Here is a 20734-nt window from a genome sequence, read left to right on the forward strand (position 1 = left end):
ATTAATTAATATTTACATCATTAACCAATAATAAAAGATGTCTTGATACTCAGGACAGCCTAGAGTAAAAGGGGAGCAGCTGCATGGTTAATAGTACTTCAGGGTTTTGTTTAGGAAAATTTATATGTGTAAAAAAAACAAAATAGCAGTAGATGAATAAAAAACCCCACCATTTTTCTACACAGAAAAATGTATTGTGCAAAATACAATGACTTCTATGCAAAGAGATTTTCTGTGCACACACACAACATGATTTCTTTTCTAGAATCAGTGCATTTGTGCTAAATGTGAAAATGTGTACAAACCTCAAATTTCTCTAACTGCATGATGCACACTTTTGGGCAAGCAGTGTGTCTTCTGCAGAAAAAGCAACATTTTTTGCATAGGAATCAGTTATTTAACACAGAATATACCATCTCTTGCAGAAAAAAATGCTTTTTATGTAGAAAACATCTCACTCCAAGTATATTTTATGTGCAAAACCCCCCACATAAATGTTGAATAAAACCAGTCTTCCTGAAAAAAGCCCTAAATTATTAATGTTGCTGAAAAGCTGCATAGAAACCCCTGCAGCAGGTGAAAGGTTATTAAATGTATTTGCTCTTCCTTGCAGAATGAAATAAGCAATTTTTTACATCCCTAGTCCATGTTAGCTGGGAGAATTTTAGCCCTCAGTGCTCAATGAGTTACACTGGATTTCTTTATACTCTTTATAGTTTTTCTCTTCTTTTTCTAGTTCTAGCCCTATTTTTCTCATTCTGTAATCACTGAGACAAACTAATAATGTATGTCTGTTTTTCAGCACCTGAGTTCACTGTGTCCATGTGCATGTGTTTACATATATATTCACAAAAGGAACAAAATCAATTTTATCACCCACTACCAAGAATAAAGCATAAAACCAAAACCATAACTTAATACCCATTTCTAATAGTACAATATTTGTCTTGACAGACCATCATGTATAGACCTTTGTATTCAATCCAGAAGAAGCAGCTTACTTTCAGAAGTGAAGCATGCAGCAGAAGTGTATAGGCAGCCTCAGTGTAGTTCTCACAGTCTAAATGAAGATCACGAAGTTTATACAGGTACCTATTAAAACAGATGAAGCAAATAAGGGAGAAAGAGTACCAAAAAAAAAAAAAAAAGATCTCACTGTTAATTTGAGTAAATAAAGAATTGACTTTTTGTCCTTTGAATAGCACTGGGCCCAGGACAGACCCCTGTGGAACCCCACTGGTCACCTCTCCAGGATGAAAAGGAGCCATTGTTGAGCACCCTTTGTGAAAACACAGTAAAACTGGAAGCACAACACATATCCATGCTCATGCTCCTGGTACAATCAATCTTGACCAGCCTGCCTATCCTAATGTACTATCTTTGTCAGCTTGCTGAATAGCTGTAACTGAAGAGAAAATGTAAAACAAAAATAAAACAAGCAAACAAAAAACACCACAGCTCAAATAAGTCAAAGATGTTGCCCTCTACCCAAAGATTTATACAAATAATTTAATGGCTCTTCAGTCTTAACATCTCTTCTTACCTTTATAATGTAGATTTTATACATTAGATACAAAGCTATAAGCAATCATGCTTTTCATGTCTCATCCTCTTTGGAATATAGTGCTTCATTTGTAAGCTATGGCAGCATGTCCTTCAAAGCAGTTCTTTATTTACAAATGCTGTCAAATGCAAAGCAGTCAAGATGGACTGTATCTGTCAACTTGAAATGTGTCATCCACTTTGCTTCAAATTATGTAATCCATTTTTGAAGCAGAGTGAAGTAGACATCCCATTGGTTCACACAAATAAAATACTATGGGAAGAACTGCAGGTCATTAATATGTATGATGTAGTCAAGTTACGGAATACTTAATATTTTTATAGATGTGGCTGAGCCTTGGGATAATACAAGCTTTACATGAATGGTGTGCTATCAGATATTTATTCTAGCTCTATAGAAAATCTTAAAGACCGTGTGAGAGAAAACAATCTCTATCAATAGCAGAATGAGCAGAGCATTTCCATACCTTATATACATCTCTTCACGATTAATCTCCTTGTAGAAATTCTGTAAAGAGAATATGAATGAAATCTATTTATCTTTGTACTCAAAACACTCAACTGTAAACAGTTTCAAAACTGTACAAAGATCTTTACATATATATTTAAAAATCTCATTCAGGGAGTCACTTTCATCATTTCCATTGTATTTCAATACTTTTTAATTTTATTTTTATTTTATTCATTTTATTACTAAAATTTCAATGTACTCATTAGGACTAAAATTAATATGTATTATTTATATATTATCTGCTACTGAAACCAGTGTTTGTACAATTAATTATCTCAACATACTGTAATAAGTTAGGGCCACATCTTACTTTATCAAAACAGTTCTAAGTGATTTTAAATGGAGCTCTTTCTTGAATATGTGGGAACAATGTGAAACCTCTGGGTTTCATGATAGCAATCAGTAATAAGCCTGGGATCACCTTTTTAGAAATTATTTGAGAAAGGGGAGGTACAAGTGATCTAATTACTCAGACAAAGGACAAATGGCACCAAAAGATTTTCATAGGTAATCAGTGGGATCAGGTAAACAGTGAAATACATGAATTACACTTCAGCAACAGTAAACTGGACAGATTGATCAAGTCAGAATAGCCAGCACCTTGCAGCAGGACAAACACTGTCCTTCCTAGTAGGGTGAGATATGGTTTGTGTGATCTAGAACTATAGCCTCACATACTCCAGATAGCTATAGTACAGTGCAAAGTGAAGAATGTAACCTGTGAGTCTTGGCTCATTTCTCACCTCAGTCATGTATTAACTAGTCTTAGCTTCAGCTCTCCATTTACAATATAAGGATAATCATACTGATCAGCTTTACAACGCTGCTGTAAACTGATTCATAATATAATTTAGAAGAACATTAAAAATGCTGTATAAATATCACATCTGTCTATTAATACTATCTCTATTGCCTCTTTGTCATCTTAGGGCTTGTTGACACAGACAAATAACCCTAAATTCCCCTCAGGCTCATTGCATTCTGTTTGCACGACACAAGACAAAAATCCCAAATCAGGTGCAGAATGTCTTCATGACACCTGCACCCAATTTGGGGATTTCTGCCAATAACCTACATTTAAATAACTTACCTTTTGCTGCTGGTTTTTGGCTGTCTTTGCAGTGATGCCTTCACCTGTGATCCACCTGCTGCTATTACTGCAAGTTCAAGTCACTCTGAGGAGAGAACAAGGCACATGGTGGGTACCTTGTTCTGACCTCAGCAGCAGAGCTGGGCAACAAATGGATAAGATAGCCACCTGTTGTTCACCGTGAAAGCCAAAAAACCCACAGCAAAAGAAAGGAGGCAATGGGTAAAGTCAGGAAGAATTTGGGGCAGAATACTCCAGAGTCAGTCCAGAGTATGCTGTCAGTGTAGATTCACCCTTAGTTATTGTACTATTTATTAGGAACTGATGCTCCTAATGAATTGATATTATGGTTTGTTATGGCTTGTGTTTCTATCATATATAATCATATCTGGACTAGATAGCTTCCCCCCGTTTCAATCCTGATGTTAATATGATAGATGTAGCCTCTATCTCCAAACCATGCAATCTTCCTTCACTTCCCTAATGTGTGTATGCATGGTGATCCCATACATTTCACATGGTTTTCTTACCTAAGGAATATTCAGAGATGGTTTTGCCAGTTCCTTCCCCTGAAATTTATCCACACCACCTGGTTTTCATTGATGGTCTTCCATCCAAGCACTAAGCAGGGTTGACCCTGCTTGCCTTCCAAGATCAGATGGGATCTCGTGCCTTTAGGATATTTAGGTCTTTACTCCCCTAATATTCATCTTCAAAACATTATTACTAGGATTTCTGAATTGCTTACAACTTTCAAACATTTTCCCACCATGGTAGTGCATAGATTTCTTTGATGTCCAATCTGAAGGGTTCATCACAACACCTACCAATAAATTTACAGTACAGCTCATACGATTGTCCTTGCTTTCATCATTCATCACAGCACGATAATCCAGTAGCTTTTCCAAAAGGCCTTTTACTAGGCTTACAAATGTTTCAACAGTCTTGGCAATTCTAGTGTTGCTTGAAGAACACTCTGTGAGTCTGAAAATAATGAAAATTACATGAGAACCAGCATGATGTAGATGAAACACTGAGGGAAATGCCTCTTAGATGATGAATGAGAGGGAAGGAGAAGGTCGGTAAGGGGAAGTTCGGTAAGGAGAAAGGGAATCTGTGAATAAGTTTGGCTGCATGTTGGGGATTATATCTATACCTGTGAAGCAATTTTCTTCATAAAAATGGCTATTCTTACATTACAGTGTCTTATATAAACACATATGCACAGACCTAACACCAGCAATGGTATATCTTGGACCCCAGGGTTGAAGTCCAGGGGTCTGTGGTCCAGATTCCCACACTACTCAATGGGCACAAGAGAATAGCAGGAAATAGAGACAGCAGTAATTGGCATGCACATGTTGAGGTTTATCAAGGTTGATGTAGGTCAGCACAGTAAACTTTCTTTAGCAATTTCTCTGTGCATATGTACTTGCGCAGTGATCTCCTTGATCATTGCTATACAGAAGCTTAGAAGAAGCCAACAATGAAGTCCAACATGACCATATTGAAGATATCTGTTGGCCATGGTTTATGGTGGAGCCAGCCCAGCTTACCTCACTTTATCAATCCCAGCCATATCAGATAGAAAATGTCCAGACTCTACTATATTGCAAGAACATTTTCAGTTCTCACACTTAACATGTATGGCACTATGCTACCTTGCTGCATTTTCTTAAAGCTTTTGGTTCTGCTGCAATGTACAGCAGGAGATTTCTGTACTCTGACAAAGCAAGGGGCTGATTAACTTTCTTTTTGCACTATTGTAGTCTCAGTCTGTAAAAGCACTGTGTCTTCTTACATTCTGATTTGGCTTTCAAGTGATTACAGCAGTAACTAACCAATTCCATTAAGGGTTTTAAGTCTGATACATTATGGACATTATGAGGGATATTGCACAAGAAAATAATGGCAAGACGTTAGTAAGTGTTCAGTTACATTCCACAAGCTTCAAATACAATTATCCTGGCTGTCTTGAATTGTTGCATTATGCATGATTTTTAATTTCCCTGGACTTCATTAGTAGTCTTCATTTAAATGCAGAGCTCTCTTATACTGCATTAGCAACTTTTACATGTGCAAAACTACTTTAAAATTTATTGGCATTCCTCAGAAAAATGCAGTATTTTATATTTTAGCTGGCTATTACTTTATTAGATATTACCTTTAATAGGAATGTCATCTGACCTGCAAAAAAACAAGTGACTCTGGCTGAGCCTAGAATAAATTATCATTCTTTTAAAATTCTTCTGTAGCTGGGGCTTCCTTCAAACAGTTCTATCCAGTTGAGAAACAGTTCCCTAAGAAGCAGAATTAGTTGGCTTCTCCAGTAAAACTGAGCTACATGTATTCAGAGCATTCTCCAGGCCTTGGATTGACTTGGATCAAAAAGTACTCATGCTTAAAATGCACCCACTCCAATCAATGGACAATGGATTCTTGTGACTTGAGCTGCATCTGCATTGCAGAAATAATGTTTGACACCACTTTAACTGCCATGGCTTAATGCTACAGAATTCTGAGAACTGTAGTTTTGCAAGACATTTAGCCTTCTGTATGGTGCCACAACAAACTACAATTCCTAGAATGCCATAGCACTAAGCCATGGCAGTTAAAATCATGTCAAATTGGATTATTTATGCAGTGCAGATGCAGCCTAAGTTAGATCACATTTATGTCAATGCACTTACTCTAAGTATAACTAAATCTGGGTCTGATTGTATTTATGAATTTTATTGTTCATTGTGAATAACCTACAATTTTTCCTTTGTAAAATCTTTTTGCTAAATTAGCATCTCACCATCTGCCTTAGCAGTCCTAGCTGTCAGCAGCAATGGAGAAGCTATTCTCATTGTTTTCATAGTTAAATAGCATGTGAAGGAAAGATCAATTCATTCTAGCAGAAACCCCCCCCCCCCCGGCAATAATTTCGCTTTATTGCCATCCTCAAACACACACTAAAGGTAAGTGTTTTGTTTCAGATTTGAGACAGATGCCTGTAACTGCTGGAGGTTATATATTATATATATCAATTGTCAAAAACTAGGGAACACCTACTGGGTCTTCTTCATGCCATCACACCAATGAAGCCTGCACAGTACCCAGGAGAGGTCAGTCTAATTAAAAATGCCACATCTCTTTCACCTCACCTCAGTATAGAGACCAAAGCAGAATTTATTGCTTTAGCATCAGACCAATATATACACACACACACACACACACACATTGTCTCCTTTGCTCTTCTTTGCTGAATTTGCCTCTGGAGAACTCAGAAGCTTGCTCATTATTTTGTGGCATTTTAACTAGTCCAAAGAAAGACATTGCCTTACCGTGGATCCAAAACAAAGTTGACCAAGTATTAAAAATCAAGGCAATAATATACTTGAACAATCCAGCATTCTGCATATCTATTACAATATACTGTATAGTGCTTCATAGACACATAGTGCAATAATAATCATCACAGGCTCAAGACTAAAAAATGAACAAAACAGATGTTATCAGGAGTGACCTGAATTTCAAATCTGCTTCAATGACACAGCTAGGACTAAAATATCTATAGGCCCCAATCCAATACATGATAAAATAAATTATTCATTTCACCTTTGTATGTTTTGATTATTTCCTTCTAAGCAAACTGAGGCCTGTTACAGACTGCCAAAATAAAGCTGCTTCGGGTCTCTTTGGAGGTATGCTATTTAAATGATGCATGGGTCCTATGGGTCTGGAGGTCGTGCCAAAGCCACACTCCATTCCTAAGCACTGGAGTGCAGCTTTGGTGCAGCTTCCGGATTCTTAGGATTCATGCATCATTTAAACAGCATACCTCCAAAGAGACCCGAAGCAGCTTTATTTTGGCAGTCTGTAACAGGCCTAAGCCTTCTACTTCTTAAGAGAGGTTCTTAAAGAACTTCAAGCAACTCCTTCCTTCTGAAAGGAAACATACCTAAAAGACAAGTCCTGTGATAGATATACCTAGATTATGCCCTAGACTTTTGTCTAAAAATTCGTTTCCTAGTCACAGTGAGTTTGTAAAATGGGAAATGTTTTAGAGGAAAAAATCAGTGGTAGAAAACATTCTTAGCAATTCCATGTTAAGCCAAGGAAAATTCCTGCTTGAGCCCACACCAGCCTCTACCATTCTGTATAGACAATACTGAGCACATTACCTGTACATCTGCCTTCTGTGATATACGCCTAAACTAGCAGCATGTAAAATTAAGCAAATTGACTGAATACACGTTTCACTTCATTTATTTTACAAACAACCACCTTATTATTCCCATCATGTAAAATCCTCACTTCAGGGAGCACTGCGTTTCTGGGATACTTCAGAGGAAAAATTGGGGTCATGTCCCCAATTAGTCATGCCAACTATCCTCAGTCTAGTAGAAAACAACAGAGATAAGAATCTATAGCATGGAGAATTTCATTAGGATTCTGCCTTCCCATGTTCATTTGAGTAGCACTGACGAGAGTCAGGATGAAATACTACAGTGTTTACTGTGGTATTTGTTGTAAAGAAATCTCTGTTCCTTGCCCCCCAAAGTGCCGATGGTATATATTTCAATCTAATCTATTTCCATAGGCACATTTAACCTCTTGCCCCAAACCATACCTCTCAAAAGAACTTGTTAACTGCCCTCAACCCTGAATCATGGTGACCCTGTGGATGAGACATCTCCAAGAGACCCTGTCCTCCACTGCTCTGCTTAGGTCCTGTAAGTTCATTCAGGCCCATGACCTCTCTGACTGAGTCTGTCCATCTGACATGTGAGCAGAGATTATTTGCACCACTCTCGTCTTGATTTCTGTAATGTGCTGTACATGGGGCTACCCTTATACCAAGTTTGGAAGCTTAAATTGGTTCAAAACATGGCAGCCAGATTGGTCACCAGTTCTTCCAGGTTTGACCACATAACATCTGTGTTAAAATCTCTTCACTGGCTGCCGATTGCTTCCAGGCACAGTACAAGATGTTGGTTATTATATTTAAAGCCCTACATGGCTTGGGCGTGAGTTACTTGTGGGAACACCTCTCCCTACATAATCCGTCCCAAACTCTGAAACCACTCTGTTTCTCCATATTCTGTTCTAATAGTTGCCTCTTGTCCTAAGTACACATTTCTCATCAGGACTATCCGATGTAGTGGCACACCCATGTCTTTAAAAGCCATCCATAGTTTTTGTGATCTATGCAGTCAAATGATTTGCTGTACACTATAAAACACATGCTGATTTTTTTCTGGAATTCCTTGTTATACTCCATTCATCACCGTATGTTTTTGATGTGGTCCCTAGTGGCTATTCCTTTCCTAAACCCCACTTGCACCTCTGGGATTTCTCTCTCCATGTAAAATTGGTATTTATACTGCAGAATTTTGAGCAGAATTTTGCTTGCATCAGAAATTAATGCTATGGTCCTATAGTTGCTGCAATCATTTGTGTCTCATTTTTTGTGGATGGGGATATATATTGATTGTTTCCAGTCTGTTGGCCAATGTTTTTTTTCCCATATTTGTTGATATATATTACTTAACAGCATAGTTGATTCTGTCTGTGTGGATTGTAGCAGTTCAACTGGAATATATTGTTTTCTGGGTGATTTATTTTTTCCCAATTTCTCTTATTGCAGTTTTCACCTCGCTTTTTAGAACTTGGGGTTCATCTTCATATGGTTCTTCATTCCATGTGTCATTTTTTTCCATCGCTTTTACATATAATAAATAATAATAATAATAAAAATTTATTTCTATACCGCCCTTCTAAAAATCAGGGCGGTGTACAACAAGAAAATCCATACAGTTAAACATATTAAAATACATTAAAACATTGCAATAAAAACAAGCAAACTCATGCCAGCTCAACCAGCTGACGACGGAGGGGTGAGAAAATATACCGGGGGATAGAGTCAGGGGTAAGCCCGCTCAAAAAGATATGTTTTCAACCCCTTCTTAAATTGGGCCAGGGAGGTGGCCGAGCGGAGCTCAACGAGCAGTGAGTTCCAGAGGTTGGGGGCCAATGTGGTAAAGGCCCTCCTGGTGGTAGTAACTAGTCTAGCCTTTAGAACTCTTAATAATTGCTGCCCAGTTGATCTGAGTGTGCGGGGCGGATTGTACGGAGAGAGGCGGTCCTCCAGGTACCCTGGGCCCAAGCCATTTAGGGCTTTATAGGTAATAACCAACACCTTATATTGCGCCCGGAAGCGAATAGGCAGCCAATGAAGGTCTTTAAGCACAGGTGTTATATGACTGACCCTGGAAGTACCAGTGACCAGTCGTGCTGCCATATTCTGCATTAGTTGCAGCTTACGGGTATGGTACAAGGGTTGCCCCATGTAGAGCGCATTACAGAAATCCAATCAAGAGGTTACCAGAGCGTGTACTACAGTTTCAAGGTCCCTCCGGTCCAGGTAGGGACGCAGCTGGCGTATCAGCCTAAGCTGATAGCAGGTGCTCTTGACTGTCGCATCCACCTGAGAAGTAAGGTGGAGCGACGAGTCAATAAGCACCCCCAGACTGCGTACTGAGTCCTTCACAGGAAGCGTGATCCCGTTCAGGACAGGCGGAACCACCGCCATCCCTGAGCCAGGAGAACCTATCACGAGTACTTCCGTTTTCTCTGGATTCAGGCTGAGTCTGTTTTCCCTCATCCAGCCCATTACCGATTCCAGACAGGCCACGAGAGGAGAGATGCCATCCCTGGTCACTACATCAGTCGGAGACATAGAGAAAATTATTTGGGTGTCATCAGCGTACTGATAACCCCGCACCCCATGTCTCCAGATGATCTCTCCCAGCGGTTTCATGTAAATGTTGAAAAGCATGGGAGACAGAATGGCTCCTTGAGGGACCCCAGATGTAAGGGCCCTCTTATCGGAGCGCACGTCCCCAGCTGCACCATCTGGAACCTCCTGGAAAGGTAGGATCGGAACCACTGGAGCGCAGTGCCCCTGATTCCCACCCCTGCCAGGCGCTCCAGAAGGATACCATGGTCTATGGTATCGAAAGCTGCTGAGATGTCCAAGAGCACTAACAGGGACACGCTACCCCTATCCATGCTCAGATGGAGATCATCGACCAAGGCGACCATGGCAGTCTCAACCCCATAGCCCACCCGAAAACCGGTTTGAAATGGGTCTAGATAATCCGTTTCATCCAAGATCGATTGAAGCTGGATTGCAACCGCCCTCTCGATCACCTTCCCCAAAAATGGCAGCAGCGAGACTGGCCGATAATTGTTGTGCAACAGGGGGTCGAGGGAGGGCTTCTTTAACAAAGGTTTTACGATGGCCAATTTCAGACTAGCTGGAAATTGCCCTTCCCTCAAAGATGTATTAATAATCCGGTGTAACATTGCAGTTACTACCGGTCCCCCCTGGGCCACTAACCACGAGGGACAGGGATCGAGAGAGCAGGTTGTCTTCCTAACACTTCTAAGGATCTTGCCCACATCCTCGGTACTAACAGGCTCAAACTGATCCAGTACAATCGAGTCCACAGCGGCTCTGGATGCCTCTGCTCTGGATTCTGCTCTAATGCTGGTATCAAGACCTTCGCTTATCCGAGAGGTTTTATCCATGAAGAAGTTGTTAAATTGGTCACAGCAGGCCTTAGAAGGTTCAAGGATCTGGTTCGGTTTGCTGGGAGGGAGCTGGTTAGCTCCCTCACACAACCCTGAAACAACTCTGCTGGACGCGACTCCGCAGACGCGACACGTGCAGCATAGAACGAGTTCTTAGCTGCACGTTATCACCTCTCCATAGTCCTCCAAAAGATGGTCTAGGAGAGCCTTGTCGGGTAAGCGCTGGTGTTTCCGCCAGGCGTGCTCTAGCCGTCGCAGCACCTGCTTCCTTGCCCGGAGATCTTCCGTATACCAGGGCTTCTTTTTGGAAGCATGCCTGAGAGGATGCTTGGGAGCGATGCTGTGTATAGCCCTGGAGAGATCAGTGTCCCAGATGTTGGTCAGGGCATCAACAGTGTCGCCGTCACTTCCAACCATATACCCCTCTAGGGCTTCCTGGAACCTTTGGGGTTCCATCAGCCTTCGAGAGTGGACCATTCTAATATCTCTTCCATGTATTGCATTCAATGTCTTTTTATTTCTTCTGCCAGCTATTGCCAACAATATTTGTTTTCTTATTCCTGAAGAGTGTTACTTGTGTAATGTTTCCCTGAAAAGCTTTTAATTTGAAAGGCTGTGTTGTGTTTCTAATAAAGGTATACTTAGTGTATGCAAAAGGTTATATCGTTCAGAAAAAAAGAAACTTTTAGACGTTTCAATATGATCACCAATACTTCTTGTGTGACCTCCATATACAAATTTCTAGTTACAATGTTATCTTCTGGTTACAATGTTGTTTTGTGCCCTAATGGTGCATAATGCAACCTTGAAGCATAAAGTTTAGAACAAGTAATGGAAAAATAAACATCCTTTGATAAAATGTAAAGTATTTGATTTCAGAAGTGAGGTCCTGGTTCCTTTGAAGTAAAATCTGCAACCACAGAACTAGACACATCAGCAAACCAAGATTTGGGAAGCTACCTCAACAAATGCAGCTTGACAAATTTCATAAAATATAGTGAATTTATGCCTTTGAAACCAGCAGGTTTAAGAATACAGCTATTATCAATTTTCTATTATGTCCAGAATTGTTAATATGAGACAAATAGAAGGGAATAGCACCTCTACTGTTCTTTCTCCCTCAACCTTGTCCAATCTAGAACAATACCAATCCAAATGTGTATCTTTAAAAGGGAGATGAAGAACATATCTATTAATAGAAGGTGTCTCTAGAACAATCTTCAGCCATAATGTTGGGGAATTTTTATTATTATTATTTTATTTTTGCCATTCTCCTATCCCTCCTTAGTTAGGCAGGGATGCCTTCTGTCTTTTTCATTCTAACTATCATGTGACTTTGGTCACTGACTCTTGGAGGCAGTTTAACAGCTCTCTCCCAAGATTCTCAACTGCTTCAAGCAGTCAGTTGTTGTCTCTTCCTGCTATATTAATGATGATGAGATTTCATCTCTTTTCCCAAACCATCACCTGTCAGGATAGGGTTTAGTTTGTTTTGTATTTATTTTTTAAAGTTATTATTATTAATTGTTTTTAAACTACAGACTGAATGTTTGTTATTTTTGGAGTAAGTCTTTATTCTTTGGGAAGACAGATTTAAAATAATAGCCTGACCCACACTTTTGCTGCTCTGCTGATGAAAGCTGAACTCTAACAACCTTAACTTTCATACCTACATATTTTTGTTTCCCTTTAAAAGGATGAATACCCTGGGAAACTCAAACTGAACCCCACACATACTGATTGTACTACAGCAATGGATGACATAGAAGTCATGGTCATTCAAGAAAGTACATGATGGGAGATTTAAGTCAAGAAAAAGATTTTTCAAAAACAAAAACTTATTCACACAGTTCACAATGAAACATTTGCTTCCAAAATATTTCAAAGGGATAGCTGTGTTATTCCTCCTCCAAACTTGCTGCTGAGCCACTGCAGCCCTCAATGGCCATTTCATTGCTGATAGAGATGAAGTGCGAGGATCAGAGAAGCAGGCAGATATGTCCCTGTAGTCAGATCCAGAATAAGTACACCATCTATTTTGATTTCCAGAATACCCTAGTTGATATCAAGAGATTATATAATCATTCTCCATCTGGCTATAGGGACATAGGTAGATGCTTCTCTAAACTTCACCACATACCTTTCTCCACCAGCCACAGAATGGCGATGGGGGTGGGAGTACAGTGGAACAGTGGCTCAAAGCTAAGTGTGTGGTGTTGAGTTTACACATGTAGCACAGTTCCATATACATAACTATTTTATTTATTTATTTTATTTTTATCCCACCTTTCTCCCAAAGTGGGACCCAAGGCGGCTTATATAAGACACAACAATTAAAATTGTACAATTAAAATCATAAATATATAAAATTACAAATACAAAAATTTAAAATATACAATGTTAAAATAATCTAAACCAACCTCCCCCCCCCCCATCCCCTGATGGGGATGCATGATTTTAAAAAGCTTGATGGAATAAAAATGTCTTCACTTGCCAGCAAAAGGCCACCAGGGAGGGAGCCAGCCTAATCTCCTGTGGAAGGGAGTTCTACAGGGTGGGAGCAGTCACTGAGAAGGCTCTCTCTCATGTCTTCACCAGGCGAGTCTGGGATGGTGGTGGGAGCAAGAGAAAGCCTTCTCCTGATGATCTTAGGGCTCTAGACGGTTCGTATGGGGAGATACGGTCTCTCAAATAGTTGGGACCTAAGCTGTGTTACACTACATTCTGCCATACAAGATATCTGCCACAATGTGTCAAGAAATAATTCATTGTTGTATGCCTTCAAGTAGTTTTCAACTTATGGTGATCCTAAGGAGGCCTATCATGGGGTTTTCTGGGGCTGAGAGTATGTGACTTGCCCAAGGTCAATCTCTAGTGCATTTACATGGCTGAGCAAAGAGTTGAATCCTTATCTCCAGAGTCACCGTGCAACGCTCAAACCACTACACACCATGCCAGGTGTGTGTGTATGTGTTGTGGGCTTTCAAGTCATTTCCGACTTATGCCAACCCTAAGTTAAACTTATCGTGGTGTTTTCATGAAAGATTTATTCAGATGCTGGGAACATGTGGCTTACCCAAGATCACCCAGTGGGTTTCATGGCTGAGCTGGGAATCTAAACCTACCGTAGTCATATCAAGAGAAGATGTAATTCATGAGAAAAGACAATAACGCTTGCTAAGATAGATGACAGTAGGAAAAGAGGAAGACTGTATTAAAGGTGGATAGATTCAAAAAAGAAAGCCTTGGCCCTGAGTCTGCAAGACCTGAGATAGGGTGATTTGGATGTCTCTCATTCATAAGGGCACCATAAATCACAATCACCTTGAAAACAGTTAACAACAACAATATAGGTGAATAGTTGCTTAAGGCTGAAGGTGGGATGTTTGCCAGCAAGTAAAAGCCTGGCATCCAGAAGCTAAGAGAAGAAAATATTAATCTCAAGAATTGGTGGTTGTTTACTGATTGTGTGTTTGAGTTGATTCAGCTAAAAGCTGTAGGGGATTGTGCTAGACTTGCTTTGTTACTTTGTGTTTTTCCCCACTTGGTGAGTATTATAGTTTTAGAACTGCCTCCTGTAAATCCATGATTTTTAAATCCCTTTCTTGTAAATTTGAGCATGTGTGGTCTCATCAGAGAGCTTGATAGTAAATAATAGATTCAACACTATATTCTGGGAGGAAGTTGGAAGAATATAGGCATGTGTAATGTTCAGCATGTTTTTGCTATAGCATAGTGTTTACATGTCTAATATGTGGTTGCACGACACATCAAAAAGTGAACTTGCTGTGTGAATTGTTCTAGGCTTAAGGTGACAGCAAGGTAAAAGATGTTGAAAAGTAATTCTTTTCAAAGAGGCCCAAGACAGATGGGCCAAAAGACCTGGCTCCTGGCTGCTTTGGAGGCAGGGCATCCCCAGGTGACACATGCTCCCAGATCAGTCAGAAGCCACTCTAAGGCCGACAAAGGCAACCTGAAGCCACCAGAAAAAGGAGTGGCAAAAAACCCTCTCCTGCTGGCAGCTGGCTTTGGGACTTAGGTGGCAGCTTGCTTTGAGAGCAGGCTGTGCAGTTGCTGCGGTCCCAGGCCAATTGCGGTGTGACTGCTGCAGAGGTGACCAGTGCTTCGCTCTTTGCTGCCCATCTCCTTCACCTCGAAGATCACTTTTTTCTCAAAATTGGACCCAAAATGAAATAAATGTTATTCCAAGTTAGCCATGAAAACATTTGATTATGAGAGTGTGTATAACAGTGATATTTATCTAAAGGTACATGTTGCTTCCTAAGGTAAAGACATTTTGAGTGAATGAAAAAGAATTATATGGTAATGGCCACCAAAGGAGAAGACCCCTAAAAAGAATTTGGAAAAAAATATTATAGGACTATCAGTGGCTATTGGTTACTGTTCACAACAGCTAAATATAATTTCCATTACCAGAGACATCATGTGTCTGAATGTATAGTGTTCAAATGCTGGGATATACAAGTGTGAGGATACTGCTGCACGCAATTTGTCTGTGGGCTTCCAGTGTTGGCCACTGTGGGAACAGGATGTTGGAGAGGACTTTGGGACAGCTGTTTTTATGCTCATTGCCTCAAAAATCCTAGCTGATTTTGGTGGTGGCACCACTAAATCATATGTCAAAAGTTATTTTCTAGCACAGTTATTGATACATCTCAGGCACTCTTGCAAATCAGCTTTCTGCAGCTATTGTAACACATCAGCATTTCAGCATGTTAAGATATTGTTGTGCTGTTGTTTGTAAGCTAAGCAAGGCAAATGGCAACTTATTTCTGCAGCAATGGCTGCCAGTCTGAACATACTAGCAGTAACAACTTAATCTCACTAAACCAGTGGCACAGCTCCAATAAATATGCAAATAGGCTTCAGTTTTGTGGGGCACCTTCTGTTTTGCTTCCAAGTTCAAGGTTAGCATTGCTGGGGAACCTGATCTCTTTCTCCCTCACACACACACACATACATATTCCAAGAGATTATTTAGGCATCCTAAATTGAAGAAGAATGTTACACAATTTGAGCATTTTTCATTTCTTGCCTCTTCTTGTTACCCTTAATACTTCATATATTTTTATATTACAGGGCTCAAAATACTGGTAAATCAAGGACTAAAGAGAAAATATCATTACTTGCTACTATTTGGTTATGGATAAAAGGCAGCAGTGCAAAATCTACAGCAATGAACAGCAGAGGGATGTGAATTGTAAGCCTCTGTTTCTCAAGACAGAATGAAAACTTGGGGGATTATCACACGAGGCACTTACCATGCTGGAATTGTTGCCCAAACGCTTCAGAAGCGCGGAGGTGGGATAGCCAGTTGTGCTTCTGAAGCATCATTGAGGTGTCCTGCTCTTTTCCTGTCAACAAATCATTCGCGTAGCAGCCATTTTTGTAATAACAGAAGTTCCCGTTATTACAGAAATGGATGTTCCACGAATGATTAGTCGATGGGAGAAGAGTGGGACACGCTTCAGTAACACTTCAGAAGCACAACCGGCTATCCCACCTCCATGCTTCTGAACTGTTTGGGCAATGGTTCCAGCATGTAAGTGCCTCATGTGATAATCCCCATAGTGTGTGTTCAGCTCAGATAATTTTCCGGGAATGACAGGCGCTGTAACTTTATTGAAGATCTGGTCACCATATGTTGGAAGATCGCTGAGATTCTCATGTGAAAGCAGGACTGAAGTGTAATACATAACTTTGAAAACGTTTCACACTTTTAAAATAAATGTTCAACTTTAAAATATAGCAATCTTACAAATTATAGCTATGGATATGTTCCAGGGTTATACTTACATTGATTCAAATAAATGTAGGTACTGCTCATCTCCACGGCCTCCTTCTACTTCATGGTCCAATTTTAAAATGATTTCATTTTCAAACTGTTCAGAGAAAGGAAATAAAACTGTTGAGTTAGTCTGTCCATAATTCTTTTTGGGGACTCCTCCTTCTGTCTTATGTATTACCAAAATTTTATGGGTGATTCCCTGAAGCTCACATCCCAATATGAAGTTTATAAAATGCAAGTGAGTGTGATAAAGACTTTTAAAAAGCATATATATATATATATATATATATATATATATATATATATGATGAACTAGAAAAAATACCTTTGATTGCTGAGGTTAGAAACCTGTTTGTTCCACCCCACCCCAGAACTCTTTCTCTTCACTCACCTCACAACTTTTCTGTTCATGTTGACCTTTTTCTCTCTCCAAACCAATAATAGTTGCTTGGTTCGCATTTAACCTTCTATAGCACTCCAGTGCTGTTTCCCTGTGATACAATCCTTTTCTCTTTTTTTCTGTTTGTTCCCGCAATCCACCCTAGTGCTACTTCAACCATTTTCCTCTTCAGACTCTCCTTATAAACCACAAGATTTTCTTCCTCTCTCTCTCTCTCTCTCTCTCTCTCTCAATCAGGGTTGCCATATTCTAGTTCCTCAGAACCAGGCAAACATATTTACCTATGGTTGGCCGTCCATATCCATAGACTTAGCAATTTCATGGCTTGAAAATATGTTTAATATATATATACAGTTGGCCCTTCTCATACACAGATTTTTTATACACGGATTCAAGCATCCACAGTTTGAAATTGTTCAAAAAAAGGATAAATTTCAAATATCAAACCTTGATTTTCCATTTTTTTTATATGGGACACCATTTTGCTATGTCATTATATTTAATGGAACTTGAGCATCCACAGATTTTGTTATCTATGGGGGATCTTGAAACCAAACCCCAGCGTATAATAAAGGTCCACTGTATTCCAAAAAGCAAACCTTGATTTTGACATTTTATATAAAGGGCACCATTTTACTACACCATTGTATTTAATGAGACGAGCATCCACACATTTTGGTATCCATGGGCAGGGGGTTTGGTTCATAAACCCCAACAGATGCCAAGGCCTACTGTGCTATGGATGTTTTATTGATGGATCATGAAAAGCTGGACACAGAGAGAGAGAGAAACATAAATTTCCCACTCAAAATCATCATTTTGAACATTGTTTTGTAGACAGTAAACATAGTTGAACTTTTAAAGATTTCTTTACATGTTGTACAGTAATAGTTAACCTTTGGCTCAAGAAGTTTTGTGCATATCTAGTCCATTTTCTTTCCCATGTTTTAATCTCCTTTTTGCTTCACAGGGTTCCTATCCATTTGCAGCTGTGGGATATATATTTTACAGAGACACCACAAAACATGGGTTTATGCTTGAGGAATAAACCATGACATTTCTGAGCTCATATCTCAGATTCTGGGGTACAGACTTCTTTTAAAAATAATTGCTTGAGATCCATGACAGTTGGATCGGAGGTACAGATATGAACAGGTACTATGTGCCATGAGTAGAATCCATTTGGTAAAACCAAGCCAAATGAGCAATATGAACACTGTACCTTCTGTTCTTTTTCTTCCTCATTATTTTTTGACAGACTAATGGATACATTTATCCCTATTCTGCAGTTCTAAAAAGTTTAGGCTGTACTTGAATCATAGATATAATATTTCTCCCATTGGACTTTAGTTCTGATTATATAAAAGATGTTTAATGCACTTTATTATAGCCAAGGAGAAAACAGGTGACACTATTGACTAGCAAGTCATCAAATGGAATTAAATTAAAATGAACTGAACTAATTTTCACATCCCAAAATTTTATCTATCATCAGAAACACAAAAGATATCGTGTCTAGGACAGCAGAGAATTCAGAGGAGAAGGGATAAAAATTAAAGATCAATATTTTTATAAAGTTGAATACATAATAGTGGCTGACGGGCTTTAAGGCTAATAGTCAATAAAAGGGAAATGAAAAGCACCTTCCCCCAAACATTTATTTATGTAAAAACACTTGTAACAGCAATAGCTCGATTAGAATGAAAATTAAGGCAAGATAATAGAATAAAAATATTGTACATTGCCTTTGCAGTTGAATCTCAGTCATAATGTACTATTGAGAAGTCAGCATTTCATATGATAAAACCCATGTTTTTATTGGAGTGTAAAATGGAGGCATTTACTGTGAAGAAAAAGAACATAACTAATTCTAAATTATTTGGAAAATAAAGAACTGAGACAAATTTTGGAGGTAGTAAGACTGAATGATGTGTGAAAAAAGGTTTTACTTTAAATTGCTAGCTCTCTAAATAGTAATGGCCAAGTAAGCCTCGTGGAGTCTTCTCTGAGCAAATCTCACTTGCGTAATGCACAATTTCCTTTACAGTTTATGTTTTAAGACCTTGCAACTTTAAATCTAGAGGTCACTTATCCCATGCCTGGCAGCATTTATTATAACACATGCATTGAGGAGCCATATCAAAAAAAGAAAGGATTGTTTTCTTCAGGAGATTTGCCCTTTCTGTCAGTGCCATTTGATGTGTTAGCAAACCCACATAAGCTGGTTGTGAAACTATTTTGCTTCAAGCCTTCTTTTTGTCCATATAAAATTTCAGCAAAGCTTGAAAGTTCAAAGTTTCAGCACCAAAGGTTGACAAGTTATTGTTTTATTCTGTGTTTGTCAGGTGATAAATACAGGCTACATGTGGCAATTATATGTATAAATTATATGTCTGTCCCCAAATGAGGTGTGTCATGAGCCCAGACCTCCTCAATACTTAAAAAAAAAAAAAAGATATATGAACCTACTATAGTAAGTGAACTGACTTGTGGATGTTCAAAACCGTGTTGTCTCCCATGGTGTCCAACCATCCACCTGTGAAACAGATATCATTGGTGGAACGGATTCCACCTCCCCCTGCCCCATATCCCATTCATATCTGCTCTTTAGGGTTGGATGAACAGCTATTAGAGAGGGGAGGGTTAGGTTCACAAATGGAAATCTGCTCACATAATGCAGCCCAGGGTAAGAATCATGTGACCTCCTGATGTGATTGGACTGCAAAACCCAGCAGCCCTAGCCAGCACAGACTATGGCCAAGAATGTTGGTGTTTACCATCTGACAGTTTCTGGAGGACCACATGACTACATCCTCTGAAGCAGCCCATGAAAAGGAAAGAGAATAATTACACAGAATGGGTTTTTTTTACAACACATGTAAAACCATGAAAAAATGGGGTGGGGGGGGGAGAGACCCCAAAACAAAAACAAAACCCCACATCATTCCAAATGGACAAACTTAGAAACAAATGGCACTAGTACTAAATAATCAGTAATATTTTTAAATGTTAGTGATTAGAATGAATAAGCAATGACTCCTTAAAGTGACAATTAATAAGCAATGACTCATCAATGTGCGAGATAAATCACTCATTAACATAATAATCATGGCATCATAAACACACAAGGAATAAAAAAAAAACAATTTAGAGTATATATTTTGCAGCAGACTATTTGATATAGCTAATATAAAAGGACCAAAGGCTAGAAATAGATGACAACAGGTTTGAAATCACACAATAAAGGTGGAAGGGACAGCTTAGCATAAGAAAATGAATAAAAGGAGATTATTTACACAGAAAACTGTTGATGACAGATAACACACACACACACACACACACAAATATCCTTTTGTTTAGACTTTCCTTTGGGGCAGGACAAGAAGTACCAAGTGTAAGATCTGTTACTGTTCAGTAATAAGTACTAAACTGCTAGATTAGCAAACCAGTGAGATGCATTTGTTTTAGGAAGGTCTACACACTCCTCCAGTTAAGATTGTTTAAAAAGCATCCAAGACATATTTTGGGAATGTCCAAGATTCCTAATTTAATGAAAGGTCATCCATTGCTCTGTAACCCAGGTAAATACATGGAACTGAGACTTTCCTATTCCTGTCTATGGAAGAGTAAGAAAGAAACATGCTAGCAACTTAAACAAAATTAGCAATTTGACAGTATTCTCTACAGGCAAATCCAGAAATAATACATTTTCAAGTTGGTGAAATAATAATAATAAAAATTTTTTACAGAATGCAACCAAAGAGAATGTGTGTGTTT

General features: G+C 39.1%; 1 protein-coding gene across 1 annotated transcript in view; it reads right to left on the bottom strand.

The window, feature by feature from the left end:
* The window catches only part of DOCK2 (dedicator of cytokinesis 2), a 336713-nt gene that overhangs the window by 43284 nt on the left and 272695 nt on the right, over window positions 1–20734 (bottom strand). Inside the window, exons 35-38 of the mRNA XM_042453565.1 lie at window positions 16566–16651; window positions 3992–4148; window positions 2031–2071; window positions 1002–1092 (exon numbers count right to left, since the gene is read on the bottom strand). Coding sequence (XP_042309499.1) covers window positions 1002–1092; window positions 2031–2071; window positions 3992–4148; window positions 16566–16651 — 375 coding nt within the window. The remainder of the gene's footprint in view (window positions 1–1001; window positions 1093–2030; window positions 2072–3991; window positions 4149–16565; window positions 16652–20734) is intronic.

Source organism: Sceloporus undulatus, chromosome 2 (assembly GCF_019175285.1).
Source record: "Sceloporus undulatus isolate JIND9_A2432 ecotype Alabama chromosome 2, SceUnd_v1.1, whole genome shotgun sequence".
Taxonomy (NCBI): Eukaryota; Metazoa; Chordata; class Lepidosauria; order Squamata; family Phrynosomatidae; genus Sceloporus; species Sceloporus undulatus.